The following is a 22,508-nucleotide window of genomic DNA, read 5'->3' on the forward strand; positions in this document are numbered from 1 at the left end:
AGAAAATACTCTTCTTCATTTGTAATGAAGAAGATTCTTCTTCATTTTTAATGTGATTTGTGTTGCAAAAATCACTGGCCTGAGATTGGGTTCTTGTTGAACCTTGTTAGCCCATAAATCTTACATGTCTGATTATCTTCAAAATCCTTTGGAGGGCCAACTGAATCTCAGGCCAGTGATTTTTGCAACAGCTTTATTACAAATGAAGAGGAATATTTTCTTTCTTCAGAGCTGAAGAAGCTTCTTGGATAAGAAGTAAAAAGTCTTCAAAGAAAAACCAGAAAATCCAGTTGCCTCTTGAAAAAGCACCTTTGGGACAATCATTTATTTCCTACAAATATAATTGGTTTAAATCTCTATTGTATAAAATTTTATTTACTAGAAGCACATACAGAGACATATTTGTGTATTTTTATTTTAAAATGGGAGCCTTCCCCACCCTCGTAGTTTAATTGATTGGGGTGAATTAACCAGAAATATAAAAGGCAAGCTTGGGAGGAAATCTGCATCCTTGAGTACAAGGGAGTTTCATCTGATGAAGCATTTTATTGCAATGGTAAAGTCTTTGGGGAAAGCTTAAAGAGGTCAGTAAACATCTGTACAAGCTTAGAAGTGAATGAAGAAGCCAAGACTGGACTGTTGTCAAGGCAGTGTGCTGAGTGCAGTGTAATTCTGGCTCTTAATGAGCTGCTTGACCTCAAGTGGCTGGCTGAGAGAATTGAAAAAAACGGAAATTTTACAGGGTGGAGAGGCATAACTGTGGGACCCTTTGCCCTAGTCTCATTTTTTGCTTCAATATTTTGCTTCAATATTTGAAACGATTATTTCACATTCAAAGCAGGAAAACTTAATGCTTAATTTAGAATCTCAAGACAATAACAGAATAACAGAATTGGAAAGGGCCTTCTAATCTAGGCCAACCCCCTGCTCAAGCAAGAAACCCTATAGGTAGATCTCAACTTATGACCAGTTGTGTAATTACTATGCAAGTTGTGACAGATTTCAAAAAAACTACTTACAATTCAACCTCAAGGTTACAATTGCCGCCCCCTACAAAGTCATATGATTGTATTTATGTCTAGTTGCCCTGTTCCATGGTTATGTGACTACAATTTGCAATTTTTTTGCCAGTTTTTGCTAGTTTCTGGCAAAAAAATGTCCATTTGGAAGAATAGATTTGCATAGTGACCACTATAATTCACTTTATGGTTGTTCTAAAAACAGTTGTAAAATTGAGTCCAGTCACATGGTTCCTCAATTTATGACCACAACAACATTCAGCTAAAATTCCAGATTTTATTGTGATCATAAGTCAAGAATTACCTGAATATACCTTGCTTACTGGAGACGATTGAGATAAATTATAATGGATGGGTATATCTATCAGAGCATTTTAAAATATGTAATTATACACAAATAAGTAATATCCATGAATAAATATTTTCTGTTGCTACTCTCAAAGATGAAAATCTAATATAGCCGTGTGACATTTAGTCTCGGGCAGTGAACAAAATTGAGCTGAAATAATTCAAAATATTAAAAAGTAAAGTGAATAGTAAATGAAATATATGATTTTCCAGTTTTCTGTGAAAAAAATCTTATTAACTTATCCGTGCATTAACAGAGGGATATAATCAAGACAATGTGAAGTGTTAATACCACTTTATAATGCCTTGGTAAGATCACACTTAGAATACTGCATCCAGTTTTGGTCTCCACAATGTAAAAAAGATGTTGAGACGCTAGAAAGACTCGCAGAAAAGAGGAACAAATATGATTAGGCGAGTGACGTCTAAAACATAAAGAACAGTTGCTGGAATTGGGTATATCTAGTTTAATTAAAAGAGGGACTGGGTGTGATTTGATAGCAGTGTTCCAATATCTAAGGAGTTGCCACAAAGAAGAGGGAGTCAACCTATTCCCCAGAGCACCTGAAGGCAGGATAAGAAGCTATGGATGGAAACTAATTGAGGAGAGAAGCAACCAGGAACTAAGGAAAAATTTCTTGATAGTTAGAATAATTAATCAGTGGAACAACTTGCCTCCAGAAGTTGTGAATGCTCCAACACTGGAAGTTTTTAAGAAGAGATTGGACAACTATTTGTCTGAGATAGTATAGGGTTTCCTGCCTGAGCAAGGGGTTGGCCTAGAAGACCTCCAAGGTCCCTTCCAACTTTGTTGTTCTGTTCTGTTCTGTTCTGTTCTGTTCTGTTCTGTGTGCTTGGTAGAAACTGCCTTAATTTTATTTTAAAGTGAAATGCAAATATAGAAAATCTGGTTTAGTGAATAAGCACAGAAGATTACTTCAAACAATATCTGTCTAGCTTTATTAAGGTTAAGCTATTTATGTGTATTTGTGGTTAATGTTTAGTCATTGAGACCTGAATATGTGTATGAATTCATTATAATTTTTGTATTTGAAGATATGTAAACAGATATGAAACCTTATTAAACAAGTCATTACTTAATACAACCATCCAAATAAGAAATGCATGTGTTTACTATTTGAGATTCTTGGATTAATATTAGTTCACCAATTCATCATAGTCAAGACATAATTAGTATTTTGTCTCACCAAGGATTATTCATTCTTGTTCTTTGGATAATTTCCTAGAAAGGGATATAATCCTGAATGGTTTGTGACATTTTAAGACCTTAGATTTACAAGAAATAATACATAAATATGTATTCAGTATTCTGTCTTAAATTACAAAGAGAGGATATGCGGATAAAAGTCCTCCGTTAATTGAAAAGTGCAATCAGACTAAGTAATGGAAATTGAATTTTATCTTTAGCACACTGAAGGAGAAAAGAATTTAAGAGTATGATAGCAATCTAATATTAAATCATTGTGACATAAATAATCTGTGCGCTAGAGCCTTCCTTCAAAATAATTTTGCTAGTATTATGATGCCGCAGGGTATTTCCCATCTTTGATATAATAATCCAAGAGTATTGTTCTAGAATGAGAAAAAAGAAATATTTTCTGCTTGTTTAATATTTAAAACTTTTGGATTTGAAGAATGAAGCTTCTGAAGTACTCATTTTCAAAATTTCAGTCTCAAGTTAAAACAAAATCATTTTTTACAGTTAAATATTTTCAAATAGGAAGGCTAACATCTTTTTATCTTTTCTGCCTAGGTCCTTCCATTCCCAAGCCAGGTGGTATACAACAGAGTTGGAAAATGTGGGAGCCGGACTGTGGTTTTGCTGTTAAGAATTTTGTCCGAGAGGCATGGGTTCAACTTAGTTACATCGGATGTTCATAATAAAACTAGGCTTACCAAGAATGAACAGGCAAGTTATCTGCTTACTTTTTCCAATTTTATATTCAGAAGATCAGAAAGTCAGAAAAGAGTTGGAAGGAACCTTAGAGGTCTTCCAGTAAAAACGCCTGCTCAAGCAGGGGACCTTATACCATTTCAGACAAGTGGTTGTCCAGTCTTTTCTTTAAAACCTCCAATGATGAAGCACCTACAACTTGTGAAGGCAAAGCTGTTCCACTGGTTAATTGTTCTCACAGTTAGGAAGTTTCTCCTTAATTCCACGTTGCTTCTCTCCTTGATTAGTGTCCATCCATTTTTTTCTTGTGTTGCCTTCTGGTGCTTTCGAAAATTTGTAGCAAGTCCATTTCAATGATGAAATTTTAAAATGCATTATACTAATGTCTGTTAGAGAGAGAAAGAGAACGAGAGAAAGTGTATCTCACTCAAATATTCATCCTGGTTAATACTGGATGAAATATTGGATGAAATACTGGATGAAGGCAGAACACATGAAAATATGTTCTGCCTTCAGGCATTTTGATGGAAATTGGCTTCATGAATGGAATGATATGTATGAATGGAATCCAGTAGTGCTTTAGATATTCTTGGTTAGCATCATAGGTGCAGCTTTTCATGTATAATCAAACCAATTTGTTTTCAGAGAGTGGATTCTCCAAAGCACATTTTGAGAGTAGGAAATGCAACTGCTGGTGGAAGAAAAATCATTTCTGTTCTGCCAGAGGAAATTGCTTTCATTGATGGAATATACAATTGGATGCTATGTTAAATGTCCATTATTCAGGAAATGTTTTGAATAAGCTTTCTTTAGTAGCACATTAATAATACACAGTATGCATGGACAACCAGTCTGGCATTTGCATTTATTGCTATTTCTTCTCCTAGGGTTTAGTTATGTGTCAGTATGATGTCACTGTGTTTTCAGAAATTTGCTCAGATCATTCTCTGAAGACATTTCTAACTGAATTAAAAATAGCACCAAAGCACTGGACTGTTATAATTGCTTTGCCAAACAGGTGTGAGAGAAGGCAAATATTCCTGGAAGTGGATGGTTATTTTTTCTGGAGAAATGTTCACTCTTATTCTCAAATCATTTTTTTTGGTGCTGAAAACCAAGATTGCTAAATATTGAGTGCAACTCTAAAATCAACCATGGAAATTTTAAGTTCAGCACATTTGTGCTTCTTTTTGGGGATCAAAGTTAAAAGCAAACATCACATTATAAAGTTCAGTGAAATCCTGTAACTAATAGGTACTTAAAAATGATTTATGATATGGCCTTGTAAGATCAAACAAAATATATCAAAGAAAAAGTCCCTCTGTGAGGGAGATGGGTGGTTCAAAAATGTGAAAAATAAATAAATAAAACATTAATTGGGCCTTTGGGAAGATTAGGTGTATGGATGACAGGAAATGTTTGGAAAAAATGATGTAGAGAATAGAATTTTAAAAAGTTTGAATCAGGAAGCCGACATATTTCACATTAAAAAGAGGCTCTTTCTGTGTGAGTTTGGATACATACAGAGACTTGTGTGTGTGTGGTGTAAAACTTCAAAGTCTCTTGTGATCTACCACTCTGATCCAGTATGGATTGATAGATAAATGTTTTTCAATCTAGGATAGAGAAGAGTGACTCGCCCAGAATCACTCAGATAACTTTTTGCCTAAGGGAGAATTAGAACCTGGGATTTTCCAGCCCAATCAAGCATCTTAAACACTGTACCACACTAGTTCTCTTTTGTGTGCATACTGCATGTGTATGTGCATGGAGAAGACTTACCATATTTTTCGGAGTATAAGAGGCACCTTTTTCCCCCCTAAAAGGGGGTGAAAATTTAGGTATGTCTTATACACCGAATGTAGCCCCGCTCACCCACTGGCCCCCACCCTTTGGCCTCTGCCTTGCAGCAGTTACCTCCTTGCAAGCAAACAGCAAGAAAAAACAGTTCCTTTCAGCTTCAGCACAGCCTAATTAGTACAAGTTGATTGGATCTGCCTTCCAACTCTCAGCTGATTTGCTCTCAGCTGTTTTGTGCAGGGCTCTGCTGCTTGCTGCAAAGAGGTAAATTGCTGGAGCAGATATTTTTTCCCCTTGTGCTAATCAAGCTATGCTGAAAACGAAAATGAAAGTAAAGCAGGCTGTTTGCTGTTTGCTGCAAGGAGGCAAAATTGCTCAGAGGCAGAGGAAGATTTCTTTTTCTTCTTTTCCTCACCAAAAAAGGTACGTGCGTCTTATACTCCGAAAAATATGGTATACAATGTTACCAGATAATTAGTTACAAATCTTTTCTCAGTAGGTTGCCTATTTTTCTAGCAAACTGCATACAGTACTCAGCACCTTATAAGCAGAAGGCTATGTTGAATATCAATATTTAATATGATTTAATATGATTCAGTGTCCAGGGGACGGTTTATACATAATAAGACTATATTCAGGCTGTTTGGTATTTGCCTATGGTTCTGATACAGTAATGGCTGGGACGTGTTGGAATTTGTGGGATGAAAGGCAGTATTCTTATTGGCAGGGTGGATTTGATTTAAATCGAGTTGATTTAAATCACAATTTAAATCATGATTTAAATCACTAGTAAAAAGGCTTGATTTAAATCAACTCGATTTAAATAATAATTTTTAAAGAGCAACTGTCATCTCTGCTACTCCTTTGACCCACTGTTGATTTACCGATAGTCCCAGTGTTGCAGAATATACAGCCTCATGCTACATAACTAAGCTCCATTTCATGCTGAATAAACTAAATTATTTATGTATCTTAAATAGAAAACTATCTTACGATAGATTTTTTACCCCAAAAGTTTTTTATTAAAATAAATTCGATAAAAATCAAAAAAATCCGATTTAAATAAAAAAATCCAATTTAAATTAAAAAAAAACTGATTTTTTTTATTTTTTAAAAAAAATCATTGATTTTTATCCACCCTGCTTATTGGTGAATCTGGAATTCACAATATACAGAATTAAGAGTAAGCAGAGGATTTTGAAGACAGGTAGGCTGAGGTCATAAGCATATAACAGATGATTGGGGAATTGACTTATTTGGATAATAATTCAAAAGCACTCCAAAGAACCTACAATATTGCTTTTCCAGCAGCAGCACATTGCATAAAAAAGACAAATTGAGTGTAATGCAGTTTTAAAGACTCAGACTTTTAACAGGATTCCATTTTTAAAAATGTAAACAATTAATTAAATTTAGGATATTGATTCATATGCATATACATGTAAACATACTTTTTCCCCCCTTCTGCTCAATCATGAACAATTCCTGCAAGTCCCTGCAGTTCTCCTGGCAAGGTTTTTCAGAAGTGATTTGCCATTGTGTCTTTCCTAGGACCGAGAAAGAGTCACTGGTCTCAGTCACTCAGTTGGTTTTGTGCCTAAACAGAACTAGAACTCACATTCTCCATTTCTAGCCTGGTAAATTAACATTGGACTATTAGATCATTCCTAAATACATCCAAAACACTATATTAAGAAATAAAAAATAAACAGGAACAGCTTTAGAAAAGAAGTGAGTTCTCCTTCCTCACAGCCTTAAGATATAGCTTTTACAATTGTTCCCAAGATCTCACATTCCCAGTTAGTAGCACCTATCTCTACCATATAGATATATAACAGGCAGGTGTAACAAAGGATTAATTTAATCCTAATTGACTGATTGGAGGGAACAACCCAGGACTAGATATAGAAATCAGGCAGATTGTGTCTCCCAAATGCTGTCCCTACTTCGATAGGCAATGAGAATTCAATAAATATGATGCTGTAAGAAAACAGATTGACTTTGGTGCAGCTGCCAGTTAGAACTTCTGTGAAATTTAGAACATGGATATTTGTTCCTATTCAGTGAACAAACTTTTTTCAGCAGCAATGTTTCTGTGGAGATTGATTTGCAGAGGAAAAGGAAGATGGGATTACAAAGAGGTGATATTGGTTCACCTGTCTCAGGAACATCTGATTTGAGAACAAAAAATTCTAGAAATATATTTTACAATAATATTTAATGGAGTTTATTTTAACATGGGCAGAATATCAGGAGTCGTAACAAAGAAGAATTGCAATGGTTAAATCACCCATCAGTTTTAACACTTCAAGTTTAAAATAAATAAAATATATATATCCATTTTCTCACATCATGTTGTGATTTTCAGAGAGATACACTTCAGTGGTATATTATTATTTAGATGCATATCTATTTTTAAAATAACACAACACTATATATAATATTATTGCAAGCATTGGCAAAATAATGTAAGAGGAAAAAACTTTAACTGAGATATAAAGAATTAAAGCTCTTTCCAGTTTACTTTCTCTTTGAAATATAACACAATTTTATTCCCAAGTAACAAAATTATGTTTTATTTGAATAACATTTGACTTTATTTTCAGTCTTTGTATAAATAGGCTTTGCCATTTTCCTACAAATCACTTATTAATGCCACCAGGTGGAGTATTACTGAAAATGCAGCCTATTCTTTTGCTGAACTTCTAATATATTTTAGTAAGAAAAATGTATTTATAAAGACATATTTTAAAAAAACAAAAACCAATAGTTTTCCATAATCCTGAGTTGTTCACAATTCAGAAATACTTACTAGGAAATAACTTTCCAGTGGTAATGAATAATCCACAGTAAGGTATAGTGTACTCTGTTGGTATATTATATTTTCTGTGTGATTTCAAGTTTTATACAGTATTGTGAAAGTAAAGAAGTTATCAGTATGATAGTTTTATTGAATTGAATTTTTTGCTGAATTTTTTTTAAAGAATTAAAGCTGATTTCTTTTCAAGTTTTACAGTGTATTGATATTATATGCATACCCCTATAACGGTGGTGGTGAACCTATGGCATGTGTGCTGTCTTACCTGATTTCCAGCTCTGTCTCCCTAACCCTAACCAGAGGAAATGGCGGAGACTGACTGCGCATGCGTTTAAATATTTTCGGGGAGGGCTTATTATCAGGGGCTGTCTTATTTTCAGGGAAACATGGTAAAAAAAAAAAACCTGGTACCAGTCGCATTCATTTTTAGGTTCTGAACAGATCAGTGGTGTGTGTGTGTGTGTGTGCGTGCGTGTGTGTGAATGGTGTCTTGTCTCATTCCCATGTGTCCATTCATGTCCTTAATAATTTTTCCCCTTCATTCTGTTCACTACACAATTGTTTCATCTTTTGTTCTTCTACTATTACCATTCATTAGTGTATAACATTCAACTATTATTAACTTAATGATGCAAAATTCATACTTTCTGGCATGCATTATAACCCTTTCATTTATAATCAAATTTATATGTTCATTTCCTTAGAGGTATTCATCAGCATCAATGTTCAAGGTCAGATCATCATCCTTTATTTCTATTACTCTACATTCTTTCCCTTTTTTAAAATTTCTCAGCACACATCATTTAACATTTTTATGACCAGTCACAATGGCCTTAGAATGGGCATTTTATGGCTGGTCATGGTAAAACCTTTCTTTGCAGTCACATGGCTGCATTTTGTGCTTGACAACCTGTTCACATTTATGACCAGTTCCTAGTAACTTGCAAATGATGGTGTTCAATTGCATTTTTGCCAGATTTGAAGTCCAATCCTCCAGCATACAGGAAGATTTTCCCTCCCTGTATGGAGGAAAGGGAAATCCCTCAGCATGCTGGGGAAATGGACCTAAAACTCAACCTCCCTTCCAACTGCAATCTTTCCTGGTGGCTTCCCCACTGACTTTCTAGGGAAGCTGGCATAGAAAATTGCAAATGGTGATCACATGTTCTGCTGATCATTTAAAAGGCCATTCTTCAAATTGCACTATTTGGAGAAAAAGCCTTCAAAGCAATGGCGAGAATGGTTGCCAGGATGGAACAAGGCAGCCTCAATAGTCAGCAGCTGCCAAACAACTGAAAGGTAAGTGGATGGTCTTTGTGGGGCTGGAAGAAGGCCCAGGTCTCCTGGATGTGGTGAGGGGGCTGTGCTCTCTCCATGTCCGGGGGGCCTAGACCATCTCCCTGGCATTCTGCTGAACAACCCACATTAATACTTAATGATCACAGCTGGGTGAGCCAGGCTTGTGGTCACTATGCGAACTGATCCCGTGGGTGTCTTGATTAATAACAACTACTGTGTTTCCCCAAAAATAAGACCCTGTCTTATATTTTTTGAACCCCAAAATAAGGGCTTGGCCTTATTTTGGGGGGGGGTCTTATTATTTTGGGGCACAATTGGGGTAGCAGGTGAAGGGTGGGGTGGGGGAGAAGCGAGGGGCAGGAAGCCCTGCCATGCCTGGCGAGGTGGTGAGAAGAGACGACAAGAATCATGGCTGCTTTTGCAGCTGAATAAGGCTGCAAAAGCAGCAGGAGGCCCCACGCGTCTCTCGCCCCCTTCAAGAACAGTCTTACCTCAATCGGCTTGTTTTTTTTTTTTTTTTTTTTGCTTTAATTTACAGTATATGCCGCCCTTCTCTGGAGACTCAGGGCGGCTTACAATGCGTTAAGCAATAGCCTTCATACTTTTGTATGTTTATACAAAGTCAGCTTATTGCCCCCACAATCTGGGTCCTCATTTTACCTACCTTTGAAAGGATGGAAGGCTGAGTCAACCTTGAGCCTAGTGAGATTTGAACTTGGAGTAATTGCAAGCAGCAGATGTTAATAACAGTGCTTTAGTCCACTGTGCTACCAAGGCCCAAGAGCTTGGCCCCGATTGAGCTCCCTGGGGGGGAAAGCCCCTTTATGCAACCCAGCCTCTCTTTCAGGTGGGCAGGAAGCCCCCTCCTACCATGCAGCCGACTGGTTGAGAATTGGGCAGTCCTGGGAACCGCTTCCTGGCTGGACCCGGAACTCCGGTAGGAAGGCATCTCCTTTGGGCTACTGAGCATCAGCCTGCACGCTTACCTGGTGCTGCAGGTGCCAGGCTACAATCCTGGGTCTGGTGGGTGCTGCAGCTCTCAGGCCAGCTGTGTGTGAGGTACCGTAGTTCCAGCGCAAGGTAGTGGAGGCAGCTGAGTAGCAACTGGGGCTTGGCGGTAGGCTGTGCTGGGTGGAAGGCAAGGTGGTTGCAGAGCTGCCGCAGGCAACCAGGGCAGCCCTATGCTTGCTTGCCTCGCAGAGCTGGCCCAAGAGCTGCAGCACCCACCAGACCCAGGGCCCAAAAAACGTGTGGCTCGGCGTAGCTGTAGCCTGGTCCCTGCAGTACTGAACAGGCATACAGGGTGGTGCTCAGCAGCCCAAACATTTGACAACGCAGGCCAGCGCCTATTGGGTGCCCAAACACTTTTCACCTCTTTCTTCTCCTGGGTGAAAAGTGTGCGGCAGTTCAAGAGATCAAATATCTCTGTGTGTGTGAGCAACAGAGAGAGAGAAAAAGAGAAACAGTGGAGGGGAACCCGGTAAGAGGACCAAGCTTCCCTTGCCCAGAAGCAACGTGCAGCCTCTCACAGTAACGAGAACTGCCTGCAGTTCTCCTTACTGTGAGAGGCTGCAGGTTGCAAAGAAGAATGAAACAAGACGGAGGGGATGGAGGACAAAGCAAGGCAGGGGCTGTGGAGCTGCCCCTAGGCCCCACATCGGCTTACCTGAAGGCCCTTCAGCCAGGCCACCCATGCCAAACCCTTTCCCTCCCCCCCCCCAGGGCAGCCACACCCCTTCACTAACCTGCTTTCCAGCTCCATTCTCCGATGTGCTTTCAGGACAAGAAAAGTAGAGTTGGATATGGTAAAAAAAAAAATACCGGTAGTTAAGACCTTCTAACTTCTCATGAAGAAAAAAAAAATCTCGCGAAGTTGGAAGGTGTTTTTACAGTAGCCCCACAGACTACGGTACTTTTCTTGCCCTGCATGTCAAGGTGGAGAACGGAGCTGGAAAGCAGGTTAGTGAAGGGATGTGGCTGCCTTGGGAGGGTTGGGGGAGGTGAGGGAATTCTATGCATGTGTATGTGAGAGAGGGGTGTGTGTGGGAGGAGACGGAGAGAACATTGATGCCAGCCCTAGATAACTCTCCGAGGTTGGATCGGATCTCTCCCTCTCCCTCTCTCCCCCCCCCCCTCTCTCACACACACACACCCTGTTCTTTCTTTGGGATTGCAGCACAGATGCCCCTCCCAGGATTGCAAGGCTGAAGGCTTCGGATGGAGCATTTTGTGGATGGATGTCTGAGCTGCATCCGAAGTAAAGAACAATCGGCAGGAAAAGGGGAGGAGGCCGGCAGCTAGGGAGGTGCTCTGGAGATCTGGGCTGAGTTGGACAGCCCTCACTGGCTCAGATGATCAGTGGGCAGCAATTAAGGGGCTGAACCTCCAGGAGGTGACCGGGGAAGGGAAGGGCTGCCTCCTGTGCTGGCCATGCCCACCCCTTCACTTGGGCTTATTTTCGGGGCAGGGTGTATATTTATGCCCACCCCAAAAATCAGCCTTGGCCTTATTTTCGAGACATGTCGTATTTTCGGGGAAACACGGTATGGTCATAAATTGAGAACTACCTGTAGATTTTCCTTATACTTCCCTTCTGTTGATCGTTTAGCCAAGAAATTTGAAATATAAACTTCCAAAATCACAAAAGCTCTAACTAGATTTACTGTAGAGAAACTAATGAAGAAATTAGGAAAAAAAATTCCAGAGAGTGCAAGCTCTCTTTATAATGAAACCAAGATTCTTGTTCTTACAATGGTTTCTTCTACTCTCACACACAATAGGTTAGAAATCATTTTTCTTGAGCAGGAAGGAGAGTGATTATTTCCACCTGTCTTGTTTTGGTAACGAGTTTGTCTGGCAGTGGATTTGTGACTGCATGAGAAATGGTTGTCACATTTAATCCATTAACTGATGGTCTTTATCATGTAATCCTGTTTCATTCCAATACACGATGCTCCCTATGCCACGGTTGTCACCAAAGAGACTGATAGTTGTTGACCTATGCTGAGCGACATGGACTTAGTCAATTGAGGCTTTCACAATAAGCTTTTTGTTAATATAGAGAAGGACTAGACTGGTTTTGCCTACACCACATGCAGCACTTCTGAGAACAGTAAGAATAGTACTGGAGGAGCATTGTCCATGGGGTCACAATGGATCGGACATGACTTCGCAACTAACAACAACAAAAGAATAGTACTGGTCAGTCTTGGTGTGTTTTGACCATTGTGCCATGAGAATAAACAAAGCACAGTTCTGTCCTGAGCATGCACATCTCACAAACCTTGGATGTACTGATGGTCAGGATGCATACAGTATATTGATTTTTATCACCTAACTAAAAATACCTTTGTACAGTTGTGCACAGTTGTGCAGTTCTGGGATTTCAACTGGCTATAATGAAAATATAATCTTGTGCGGGTTTTTTAAAAAATTACCACTTGGATATACAATATAAGTATTTAGATTATAAAATAAACTGACTAAAGCCTAAATCCCTGGCAAGAAAGCCTAGAATTCTTTTCCAAATATCTAATTGTAACACTTTTGGATTGATGTAATACAGTATGTTCCAGATATGTTGAGGCTTTGCAAAATTAAGCAGAACATAGTTGCAGAAATCATTCAAATTCAAGCTTTTTTTAAAAAAAAAGGGCAGGGAAGGATCTTAAAATTGAATTATCTTTTGAAAACAAAATCTCTATGGAAACTAAACACAAATAATATTTGTGAAGGAACTGAATGAAATAATGAAGAACATTGGAGTTTATTAATTGCTAATTGCTGTGTTTATTTAGAGCATAATGCACTGATGAAAATTAAGAGTGGAAAAGTTATTGTTTCAGGAGAAATTAGTTCTGATTTAATGAAATTTAATGTACTGTTTTGGTAAGTACATTAAACGAATGCACATATCGTTGTGTTTGTATGCTTTATGAATGTACGGGATCTCAGGTAGCTGACTGATTTGTTTCTGCTGCTTCTACATTAGTGCTTCAGGCTCAATAAATTTGCCAATAAGAGAAGAGGAAAATAATTTTTAAAATTACAAAAGTTCAGGGGGAAAAAAGTTGAATATTTTTATATGAAAAAAATCATGTTTTTTTTTCTGTTACTGTTGGTGGATAGACTTGCTGCAATCTAATGAGTCGGAGCCCAATGAACTAAGTAGCTTTTCAGGGCTTCTCTTTGGAACTGTTTATCTTAATTTTTGTTTCTTTTTGTTTTTAGATGGAATTGATTAAAAATATAAGCACTGCAGAGCAGCCCTATTTATTCACTAGACACGTTCATTTCCTTAATTTCTCAAGGTAAGGAAATTCCTCATTTAATTTTAATAGCGTGTTGCAATGAACAGACATTTGGTTTATAATCCTTTTACTTTTAATTTAATGTTTAGCTTCAGGAAAAAAAAAACATCCTTTAGGGAATTGATAACTGTCATGCCAGTCTGTCTGCTTCTTTATTTTGATCACCCGGCAGTTTATTTGGGGAATATACAGTATGTGTACAGACACACATTCCCATAACAGTGTGAGATTCTACCATGAGGAAGTTGCATTTCTGTCACAAACCAGAAAAGCAGTGATGCAGAATTCCCCTAGCCATCCATGCTATCAAGGATAAGGATTTTTTGACAAAATGGAAGAAGGAAGGATTTTGTATGTTTGTATAACTGAGCAAAAGATTTGGGAATAAAATGTATATCTTTATATGCTTCTTTCAGAAGTCACTTGAGTTTCCAAACTTTCCAACTGGAAACTCGGCATCATGTTATGCAAAAAGGAATCTTCTGCCAAAATTCCATTTGATTTTTAAAACTGTTCCTCTGCACGTAGACTTTGCTATTGAAGAACATTAGCTGTTAAAATTTACTCTTGTAATCTGAAAAGTCTTGAGATAGGATATTTCAAGTTATAATCACATACGCTTTGTGATCTAAGACATTACAGAGCTAAGAGGAATTAAAAACAGGTAGTCCTCAACCTACAACCACAATTGAGTCCAGAATGTTGGTGGTAAGTCATTGTGGTCATAAGTCATCACGTTACCGGACTTGATTTTACAAGAATTCTTATGAAGCTCTTTAAATGAATCACATGATTTACATAGTTGTAAATGGATGGTTTTTGTCAAAAAAAACCCCTGCCAAAACATTGCAGAACGTAATAAATTGACTGTAGGATGCTGCAACCAGTTATAATTATGAGCGGGTTGCCGAATGCTCAACCCGCAATCATATGGCCACAGCAGTGATGCGGCAGTAGTAACTTTAAAGGTAAATTCTATGTAACTTTCTTGAGCCTGTTGTAACTTTGAACAGTCGTTAAGTGACCAATCATAAATTGAGGATTATTTGTAAATCAGAAAAAACACAATTAGATGGAGGAATAAATTTAAATTTGCACAATGTTGGTTGAGGGAGAACAGAATAAGAGGTGTAAAGGCTATTTCACATGTACATGTAAATCTGTATAAAGTCCAGTTTCATTTGCAAAATGATGCTTTTTCTAAAATTTCACACGAGGGATGGTTAAAAATGAAGTGCTGTACACATCTTTGTGCTACAGTTCTGCAAACTGATATCAGAAACAAAATAAAGTTTATACCAGTAGCCCTTGACTTACAACCATTCAGTCAATAACTTGCCAAGTTATAAAGGCACTGAATAACTGGTGATTATGACTTCAGAGTTGCTACAGTCAACACTGCACTGCTACAGTCACATGATCAAGATCTTGGTACTTGGCAACCTGTTTGCACTTAACAATTTGTTGCCAGTTGTCCCACAATCACTTGAACATGATTTGCAACCTTTCCTGGGGAAGCTGGGGTAAATCTCCTCCACCCATGCACCCATTCTCAGCCCTCTGCACTTACCCCCATGTACCCTCCCTGAGCAGCATTGCGCACCCCTGGGCACTCCCTAACCTACACTGTGCCCCTTGCCTGCCCTTCCTGACCTGCACCTCCCCAACCCATGCTGTGACTCTTGTGCACTCTCATGCACCCTCCTAAACGAATGTGGCACCTCTTGTATATTCCCTTGTACTTTCTTGGTCCTCCTTTGCACCTATGCCTCCTACACACCCTCCCCAATCTTCCCTCACATCATCAGCCACTTACCTTTCTGTGAGCCTGGGAATCACAACTTCCCCCACTGACTTTGGCTGTAGGATGTCAGCTGGAAGTAAGTTAGTTAGTTAGTTAGTTAGTTAGTTAATTAGTTAGTTAGTTTGTTTGTTTATTTATTTATTTATTTATTTATTTATTTATTTATTTATTTATTTATTTATTAGTTTGATTTATATGCCGCCCTTCTCCAGAGACTCAGGGCGGCTTACAATGCTTTTAAGCAATAGCCTTCATACTTTTATATATACCTGCTTAGTAGGGCTTTTGGCCCTCCCTAAGTTTCCTTGCCTAATGACCATGGGATTCAGTTAATGATGGCAACTGGATCGCAGGTATTGCCGCCACTAAGCAATGTTATTCCTCTTTATATCCACATCTCACAGCAACAGAAATTCTCATCCCAACTGCTCTAATAGCAAATCCCACACCCTAGTAGCAGCTCTTCCTCTTGTGCCTCAAAACTTCTACAAACAGTCCCTCTTCCCTCTACAATTAGAAACAGGAATAGCCATCTTTCAATATTGGAACTAGGCAAGAGGGTATGCTTTGCCTCCATGTGGCATTTTGCATCATGCAGGCAACATGCTCTGCTGCAGTAAGGAATGAAAATGGTGGCTGCCTTTGTTATCTCAATCCAGATCAGACCAGAATTGTTTAGTAGGGATGCCAAAACATGGCTGCAAAACTCAAAGTGACCACTAGATCATTTTGAAATTTTCAAACACATAGTTTTTTTTAAAAAAATAGCAACTATTCCTTATTTTTTCCTATCAACTGGTTGTCCAGAATTTTGCAGCTCAGATCTTTCCAACCTAACCCTGGGAATAATGTTTTCAGTCTTTATATTTTTTTCCTATATTCCCTATATTTCCCCACCCACATCAGTTGTGGGTTGTTACCGGTTCGCCCCGGTTTGGGCGAACCGGTAGCAGCAGCAGTGGGAGGCTTCGCCCACCCGCCCGGACATCATCAAATACAGTCTGCGCATACGCAGAAGCTTGCGCGCAGAAGCATGCGTGCGAGCAAACCGATAGCAAAGGTAAGTGAAACCCACCCCTGCTACATATAGGTAAACTATCAAGTGAAACATCGGGGTCGGTTTAAATGGATATGGCATATGGTTTTTTTGAATTTTGAAAAACATTACAGTGTTGGATTGTGAGTGTTAACTTCCTCCAGCTGCTTATTTTTTAATTGAAAGATTGGTATTTTAGGAGAAGAAGGCGCACAATAAATACTTCTTAGCTGAAGCAATTGCCTTAGTTATACAAACATAAATTGAAGAAGGGTGGAAGTGCCTATAATACAATCTACATCTGTCATGATGAAGTGATGTATGTTCTGGAAGATGTTGAAAATTCTTGAGCTCACTGCTAAATGAATGAAATTCTGTTCTCTTTAGGCTCATGGGAGGTGTGCCAAAATTTATAATTTCTTTCATATTTTATTCTGCTTCCCCATCTGCTACTTATGCCCTTGAAGTTTGGCATTGACCAAAGATATGTACAGAAATCTGGGTCTTCTAGTTCAAATGGATAGCTTTTCTGAATGCCAATTAGGTCAATAGATACATTTAGTTATAATTGATAAGTATAGATTTTGTAGCAGGAGAGCCATGTTAGTCTATGATAGCCAAAACTCAGGAGGAGTCTGGTAGCCCATTTTTTTGACTAACAGATTTTATCCAAAGGCATAACCCATTCTGAGCCGCAGAATGCATCACTTCATTTGATGCATGGGATCGCTAATTCGATGTAGAAATTAAAGGGTCCAGAGGAGTGAGGAAAGTAGGGGAAGATGGGGTGGCTAGGCAAATGCAGTCTATATGTGGGAAAGATTACAGGTCCCCTTTAAAGTACCGCATCCCCAATTTAAACCTTACATTGCTTTACCCATTTCATTCACTGGATAAAGTGCACTGCAGTTCACACAACATTTTATCTTTTGTAATAACTTTTGTTGGTCTGAAAGATGGCAGACTTCTTGTGATAATTGGTAACAGCATATACCTAGAATAGCAGAGACCTTTTTTTTTTTTTTTTACTGTTGTAGAAGATAGACCACAGATAGGCAAGTGAGCAGAATATAAAACAGGGACTAAATTCAAGAATTGTTATCCTGTCTCAGATTGTGCAGCTAAATTGGGGTTTAAAATTGGAAATCTAAATGGCAACAAGATCTAATTCATCAATACTGCTTGAATCAGTTTGGTGACAGAACATTCCACAGTTACATGTGCACCTTCTTTTCTTCTAACCACCCTTTTCAGGGGTGGGCTGCTGGGGGTTCACAGGGGTTTGTGAGAACCTCTAGCTAAGATTCTGTGCAGTTCAGAGAACCCCTAAATCCCACTCCTGGCTGGCCCGTCCCTCCCAGGAGTCCCCACGCAGTCTGTTTTGGATGCAGATAAATGCAGGGCGCATGTGGAGGCTCGGGGAGAGCGAAAAACGGGCATACCGGAAGTTCAGGAAGCCTGTAAATGAGCCCATTTCTGGCCTCCATAGGGTCTTCGGAGCCTGGGGAGGCCGTTTTCGCCCTCCCGGAGGCTCGATGAAAGTCTCTGGAGGCCGGAGAAGGCAGAAAGCCCCCCTTGCCATGGTGCAGGAGGCCGACTAGGCCATGCCCACCATGCTCACACCCACCCAGCAACCTGGCAGAAAACCCCTTGCTAAAATTTTTGAAGCCCACCCCTGCCCTTTTCCGTATATTGGTCCGACTATAGAAGTTTTCGGCAAATGTACAAGTCAGTAGATTATTGCAGTAGTCTGCAATAACTGTTCTGAGTTGAGCTATATGCCACACATATGGACATTATTAATGATGAACTGCAGGTGTGTCCAATCTGTGGCACAGGTGCCACATGCAGCTCTGGAGAGTTAGTAATGTGATTGCGCATGATTGTAAACTTTTAACATTATTCTGTGATTTATATACATTAACTCTATTACATATTTTATATGCGGCCTAGTCAAGCATTGTGAATGAGTGGATAATGCAGATTCCCTCTTGATAATTTAGTCCAACAATAAGCATAGAGTTTGGGATTTTTTGATGTAATTAAAATCAATTCCTATTTACTAATGTCTATTTTGTGAAACATCAATAAAATAATAGAATTTAGAATGACAATCCCTTGAAGTGTGTGTTTGGTAATGCCGCTATAGACAAAATCCACTCTCCCGCTTTAATTCCATTGGGTTGAGATTGACATTCCCATAATTGTAAATTATGTGCTGAAATAAGACTTCCAGACTACGTTAGCTCACTAATATGTCTTTGAAGCAATTAATTCTATTTCAATTTCTTAAAATACTTTGTATGCTTTCTCAAACTAATAATTCTTTCTCCAAGTCTTGTTCTTAGCTGCTATACTTCCTAGAACAGGGGATCCCAACCCTTTGGGCACCAGGGATTGGGGGAGAAAGGTTTTTCTGCGGACCAGAGGGAGCGTTGTTTTGCATGCGGTCTGTATATTGTGAATGGGGCTTCATTTGTTTGCGTGGTCTAGTTGCTGGCATGCTGCTGTCCTAGAATAGTTTCATGAGTTGACAACACATAAATTTATGGTTTAGTTAAAGGGTCTTTGTTTCCTTTTTGTTGACCTTCTGGGGTAGTGTATTCAACCTCTTATTAAGTCTTAACTGATTGTGATCTTTGATACAAATTTGATTTGCTAGCTGAACTGGACTGACTTCAAGAAAAATAAGCACTTGGCTTACAAATCTTGTTCATAATCCATTATGAGATTTGACATTAACAATTCTGTTTGAATAATCTTAACATTAATACTTCAGGAACAATGAATTGTCACAATTCATTTTGTCAGTGTTATTTTGAATGGAGGATTTTGTACCTGTTCTAAAACAAATAATTATATAAATACATTTTATAGTATTTCAAGCTTTGCTACTGGGAAAATAACTGATCTGTAAAAGTATTATAAGGCTAAAGTTTGGAAGAAGCACAAAGCACTCTGGGGAATAACTAAAATGTCAGTCTTAAAGACAAACTTTGCTTATATTAAAATAAATTTATATTCAAATAATTCCTAGTATTGCATTTACACTGATGACATGGTGCATAATCTAAAAAATGTGTAGGATGCCTAAGTTTCATGAAAAATGTATTAAAATTTAACATCAGATATCCTTTTATTAAATTTAAAAGATTTACACGGCAATAAGGTTACATACTCCTAAAAATTTAGATGCTAGTAAAATTGTATCTAAATCCTATTGATTTCCATTACATTCTTCCAAATAAATTATGTATATTTTTCCAAATAAATTATGTACATCAATACTGTTCTTTATCTCGCATTTTAAACTTACTTTTATGTAGATCTGAAAGTAATAATCCAATTTATTAGAATATATTTTGAAAGTAATCATTAAAATGATCTTAATATAGAATCTGTATGTAACGTAACGATTTATAATATAAACTTAAGGATTTATAATCATTAGTGAATTGGAGACCTTAGCTCTAACATCTAAATAGGGCAACATCTAACATCTGAATAGGATAACTATGTTAGAGCTAAGATCTCCAACTCACTGGTGATAAATAGATTTATGCTCAAACATTATTAAAAAGTTTGTATTACATATTTGTCATAAATTCTTTCTACTCTTCTGTAAGCTTTTATATGTGGAAATAGTATAACTAGCCATGGTGATGATATAATTGTCCAACAGAACATCCTCACAAATAATTGTATTTAGGACATTCCAAGTTACACTGAATTTGGAAATTGATTTATTATTTATTATCGTGTAAGTTTCACATCTGGATTTTCAATTTTGCCCTGACATTTTATTAAGATTTCTTACATTTTATCCTGATATGTGTTAGCCTTTTTAATTCAGAAAAATAAAACCTTTTCCCTGAAACAGTTCAGTGCTCTTTCAATTAATCCTTAAAATGAAAAATACATATTAACCTCCCTGGGACATGGAAAAGTAAGAGAATATTTACTGGGAAACAAGCCATTTGCTTTTGGGACAATTTTTCTTTTTAAAACACATTTTAGCTATATTTATTGTGGTCTCAGTGGATGGTATAGGAAAGCCAAATACATAAACATTAGTGAAAGTAAGCAGATATGATCTGGTTAATACTTCACTTACTGTAGATCAAAAACATTGGAAGCCCTGATAAAATTATTTCATTTTTTAAACATGCTTTTGTCTAACATTTTGCAATGTTTTTGTCTGCAGTCTTCTATCTAATTCTAGGCAACAATGGTAGACTTCACTTTATAAAATAGGATAGAGTATCCTATTAAAGTAAATTACTATTACAGTAAACTATCTTCTGCCTGGTAAGATAAATTATTCTACATTAAGTTCAGTTTAAAAATGCATTGAAATCGTTTTTATATTCTTTTTGATGTACCTATTAAAATTTCTGATTTAGTAATCTTCAAACTTAAAAACATTTTATCTCTTGCCAGTGGTTAAGTGTTTTCTACTCATATATATTCTCTTCTGACACCTTTTGAATTTGTAAAAGTTCTGTTTGCAGTTTTCTGATTTTTCTTTATTTTTGTTCGCCAGATTTGGAGGAGACCAACCAGTATACATCAATATTATTAGAGATCCTATCAATCGATTTTTATCTAACTATTTTTTTCGCCGTTTTGGAGACTGGAGAGGGGAGCAGAACCATATGATCCGTACTCCAAATATGAGGCAAGAGGAGAGATACTTAGTAAGTTATTCCAAATGTTGCTGCCTCAAATTTATTACTTTATTAAGAAGTTTTAAAGTTGTGGTGGTATCTTTGTATAACTGATGAAAATGACAAAAGCATAAACACTGATGATTTGATCTTGGATAATAGAACTAATTTGGCATGTTCTACATAGACGTAGTTGGGTGAAGGGAGTAAATAGAGAATTCCAATTCTTCACCAAATTTCTCTCAACACAAACATTGATCAAGACTATCTAGGGCAGGGGTGTCAAACTCAAGACCTGCAGGCTGGATCTGGCCCTCAGGGTGTTTAGATCTGGCCCACGGGGCTGCCCTGGAAACAGCCAAACCATGGAGCCTCTGCCAGTGAAAACGGATCTCGGGAGGGCTGCATGTAGCCCTCCTGAGCTCCATTTTTGCTGGCAGAGGGTTGCAGGAGGCCTTTGCAGCCCAAAATGGAGCTCGGGAGCCCATTTTCGCTGGCAGATTGCTTGGGCCACCACAGGTGCCCCCGGCACGAGTAACGTCAAGCTGGCCATGCCCACCCTGGCCATGCCCACCCCAGCCCCCCAAAGTCAAACGTAACCCTGACATGGCCTAGGGAATTTGAGTAGTTTCATTTTCTGACCAGATAACTAGTTTAGCAGTCTTTCCTATCTTTCATACTGTTCTTGAAAAAGTAATTGAGAAAAAATTAGCTCCGCCTTATTTGAGGTGACAAGTATAATGTTGAGGTCCACCAGAGATGAGGTACTATTACCTATTGAGGTAACTTCTACATGCAAAACACACCATGTAAAGAGTAGCTTATAGCAACAGTGGTCTATAAGATTATATTGGTCCCAGCAGGCTGATGACATCATTTAACTTTTGCTTTGGTTGGTTATAGCAGAGAAAGTATGTGATCTCTTTGTCATAGATAAATTGCTACCTAATGGGGTTTAAAGGAGTCCATTGCAGTGGTGGGAAGGGACCTATTAGACAGTTCAGCTTACAGAACTGGCAGTATCCAAACTGTTTCTGAGAATCTCCTCCAATGATAACCACTGATTCTTGACACTTAGTTTTGTTATTCTGATTTCTTTAACTTCTTAAACTATTTTTTCTTTAACTATTTTATAGTTCAAAACTGATGTAAATTACATTTACGTTACACTTCTCTTCGCAGAAACGTATTCAACTAATGAGCATACTGAGTTAGAACATTAATTGAGATGAGAATTTCCATCATTAAGCAATGAGGTTATAAAGTACAATATCATGTGACTGTATCACTTAGCAACAGCAGTCCTGACAATGTCCATTTTACCAATCATTATCTGAGGACTCACCTCAATCCAACCCATTCCCAGTTGGATTTCAGGTTGTCCAAAGTGTGTATTGTCAAACTGGGAAGAAGACAATGAAAGTTAGCTGGGGATGGTAGGACTGGCAGAGCGAGTAGAAGAAAGGGTGGCCAGAAAGGCAGAGATAGGGGA

The 22,508-nt window shown here is 38.0% G+C and overlaps 1 protein-coding gene across 2 annotated transcripts in view; it reads left to right on the forward strand.

Annotated features, from left to right (window-relative positions):
• UST (uronyl 2-sulfotransferase) overlaps nt 1-22,508 on the forward strand; it is a 102,099-nt gene that overhangs the window by 40,546 nt on the left and 39,045 nt on the right. For both annotated transcript variants that reach the window (XM_034418991.3, XM_034418992.3), the window contains exons 3-5: nt 3,142-3,297; nt 13,430-13,509; nt 20,893-21,046. In XM_034418991.3, coding sequence (XP_034274882.1) covers nt 3,142-3,297; nt 13,430-13,509; nt 20,893-21,046 — 390 coding nt within the window. The remainder of the gene's footprint in view (nt 1-3,141; nt 3,298-13,429; nt 13,510-20,892; nt 21,047-22,508) is intronic.

Source organism: Pantherophis guttatus, chromosome 1 (genome assembly GCF_059756535.1).
Source record: "Pantherophis guttatus breed Tessera chromosome 1, ASM5975653v1, whole genome shotgun sequence".
NCBI lineage: Eukaryota > Metazoa > Chordata > Lepidosauria > Squamata > Colubridae > Pantherophis > Pantherophis guttatus.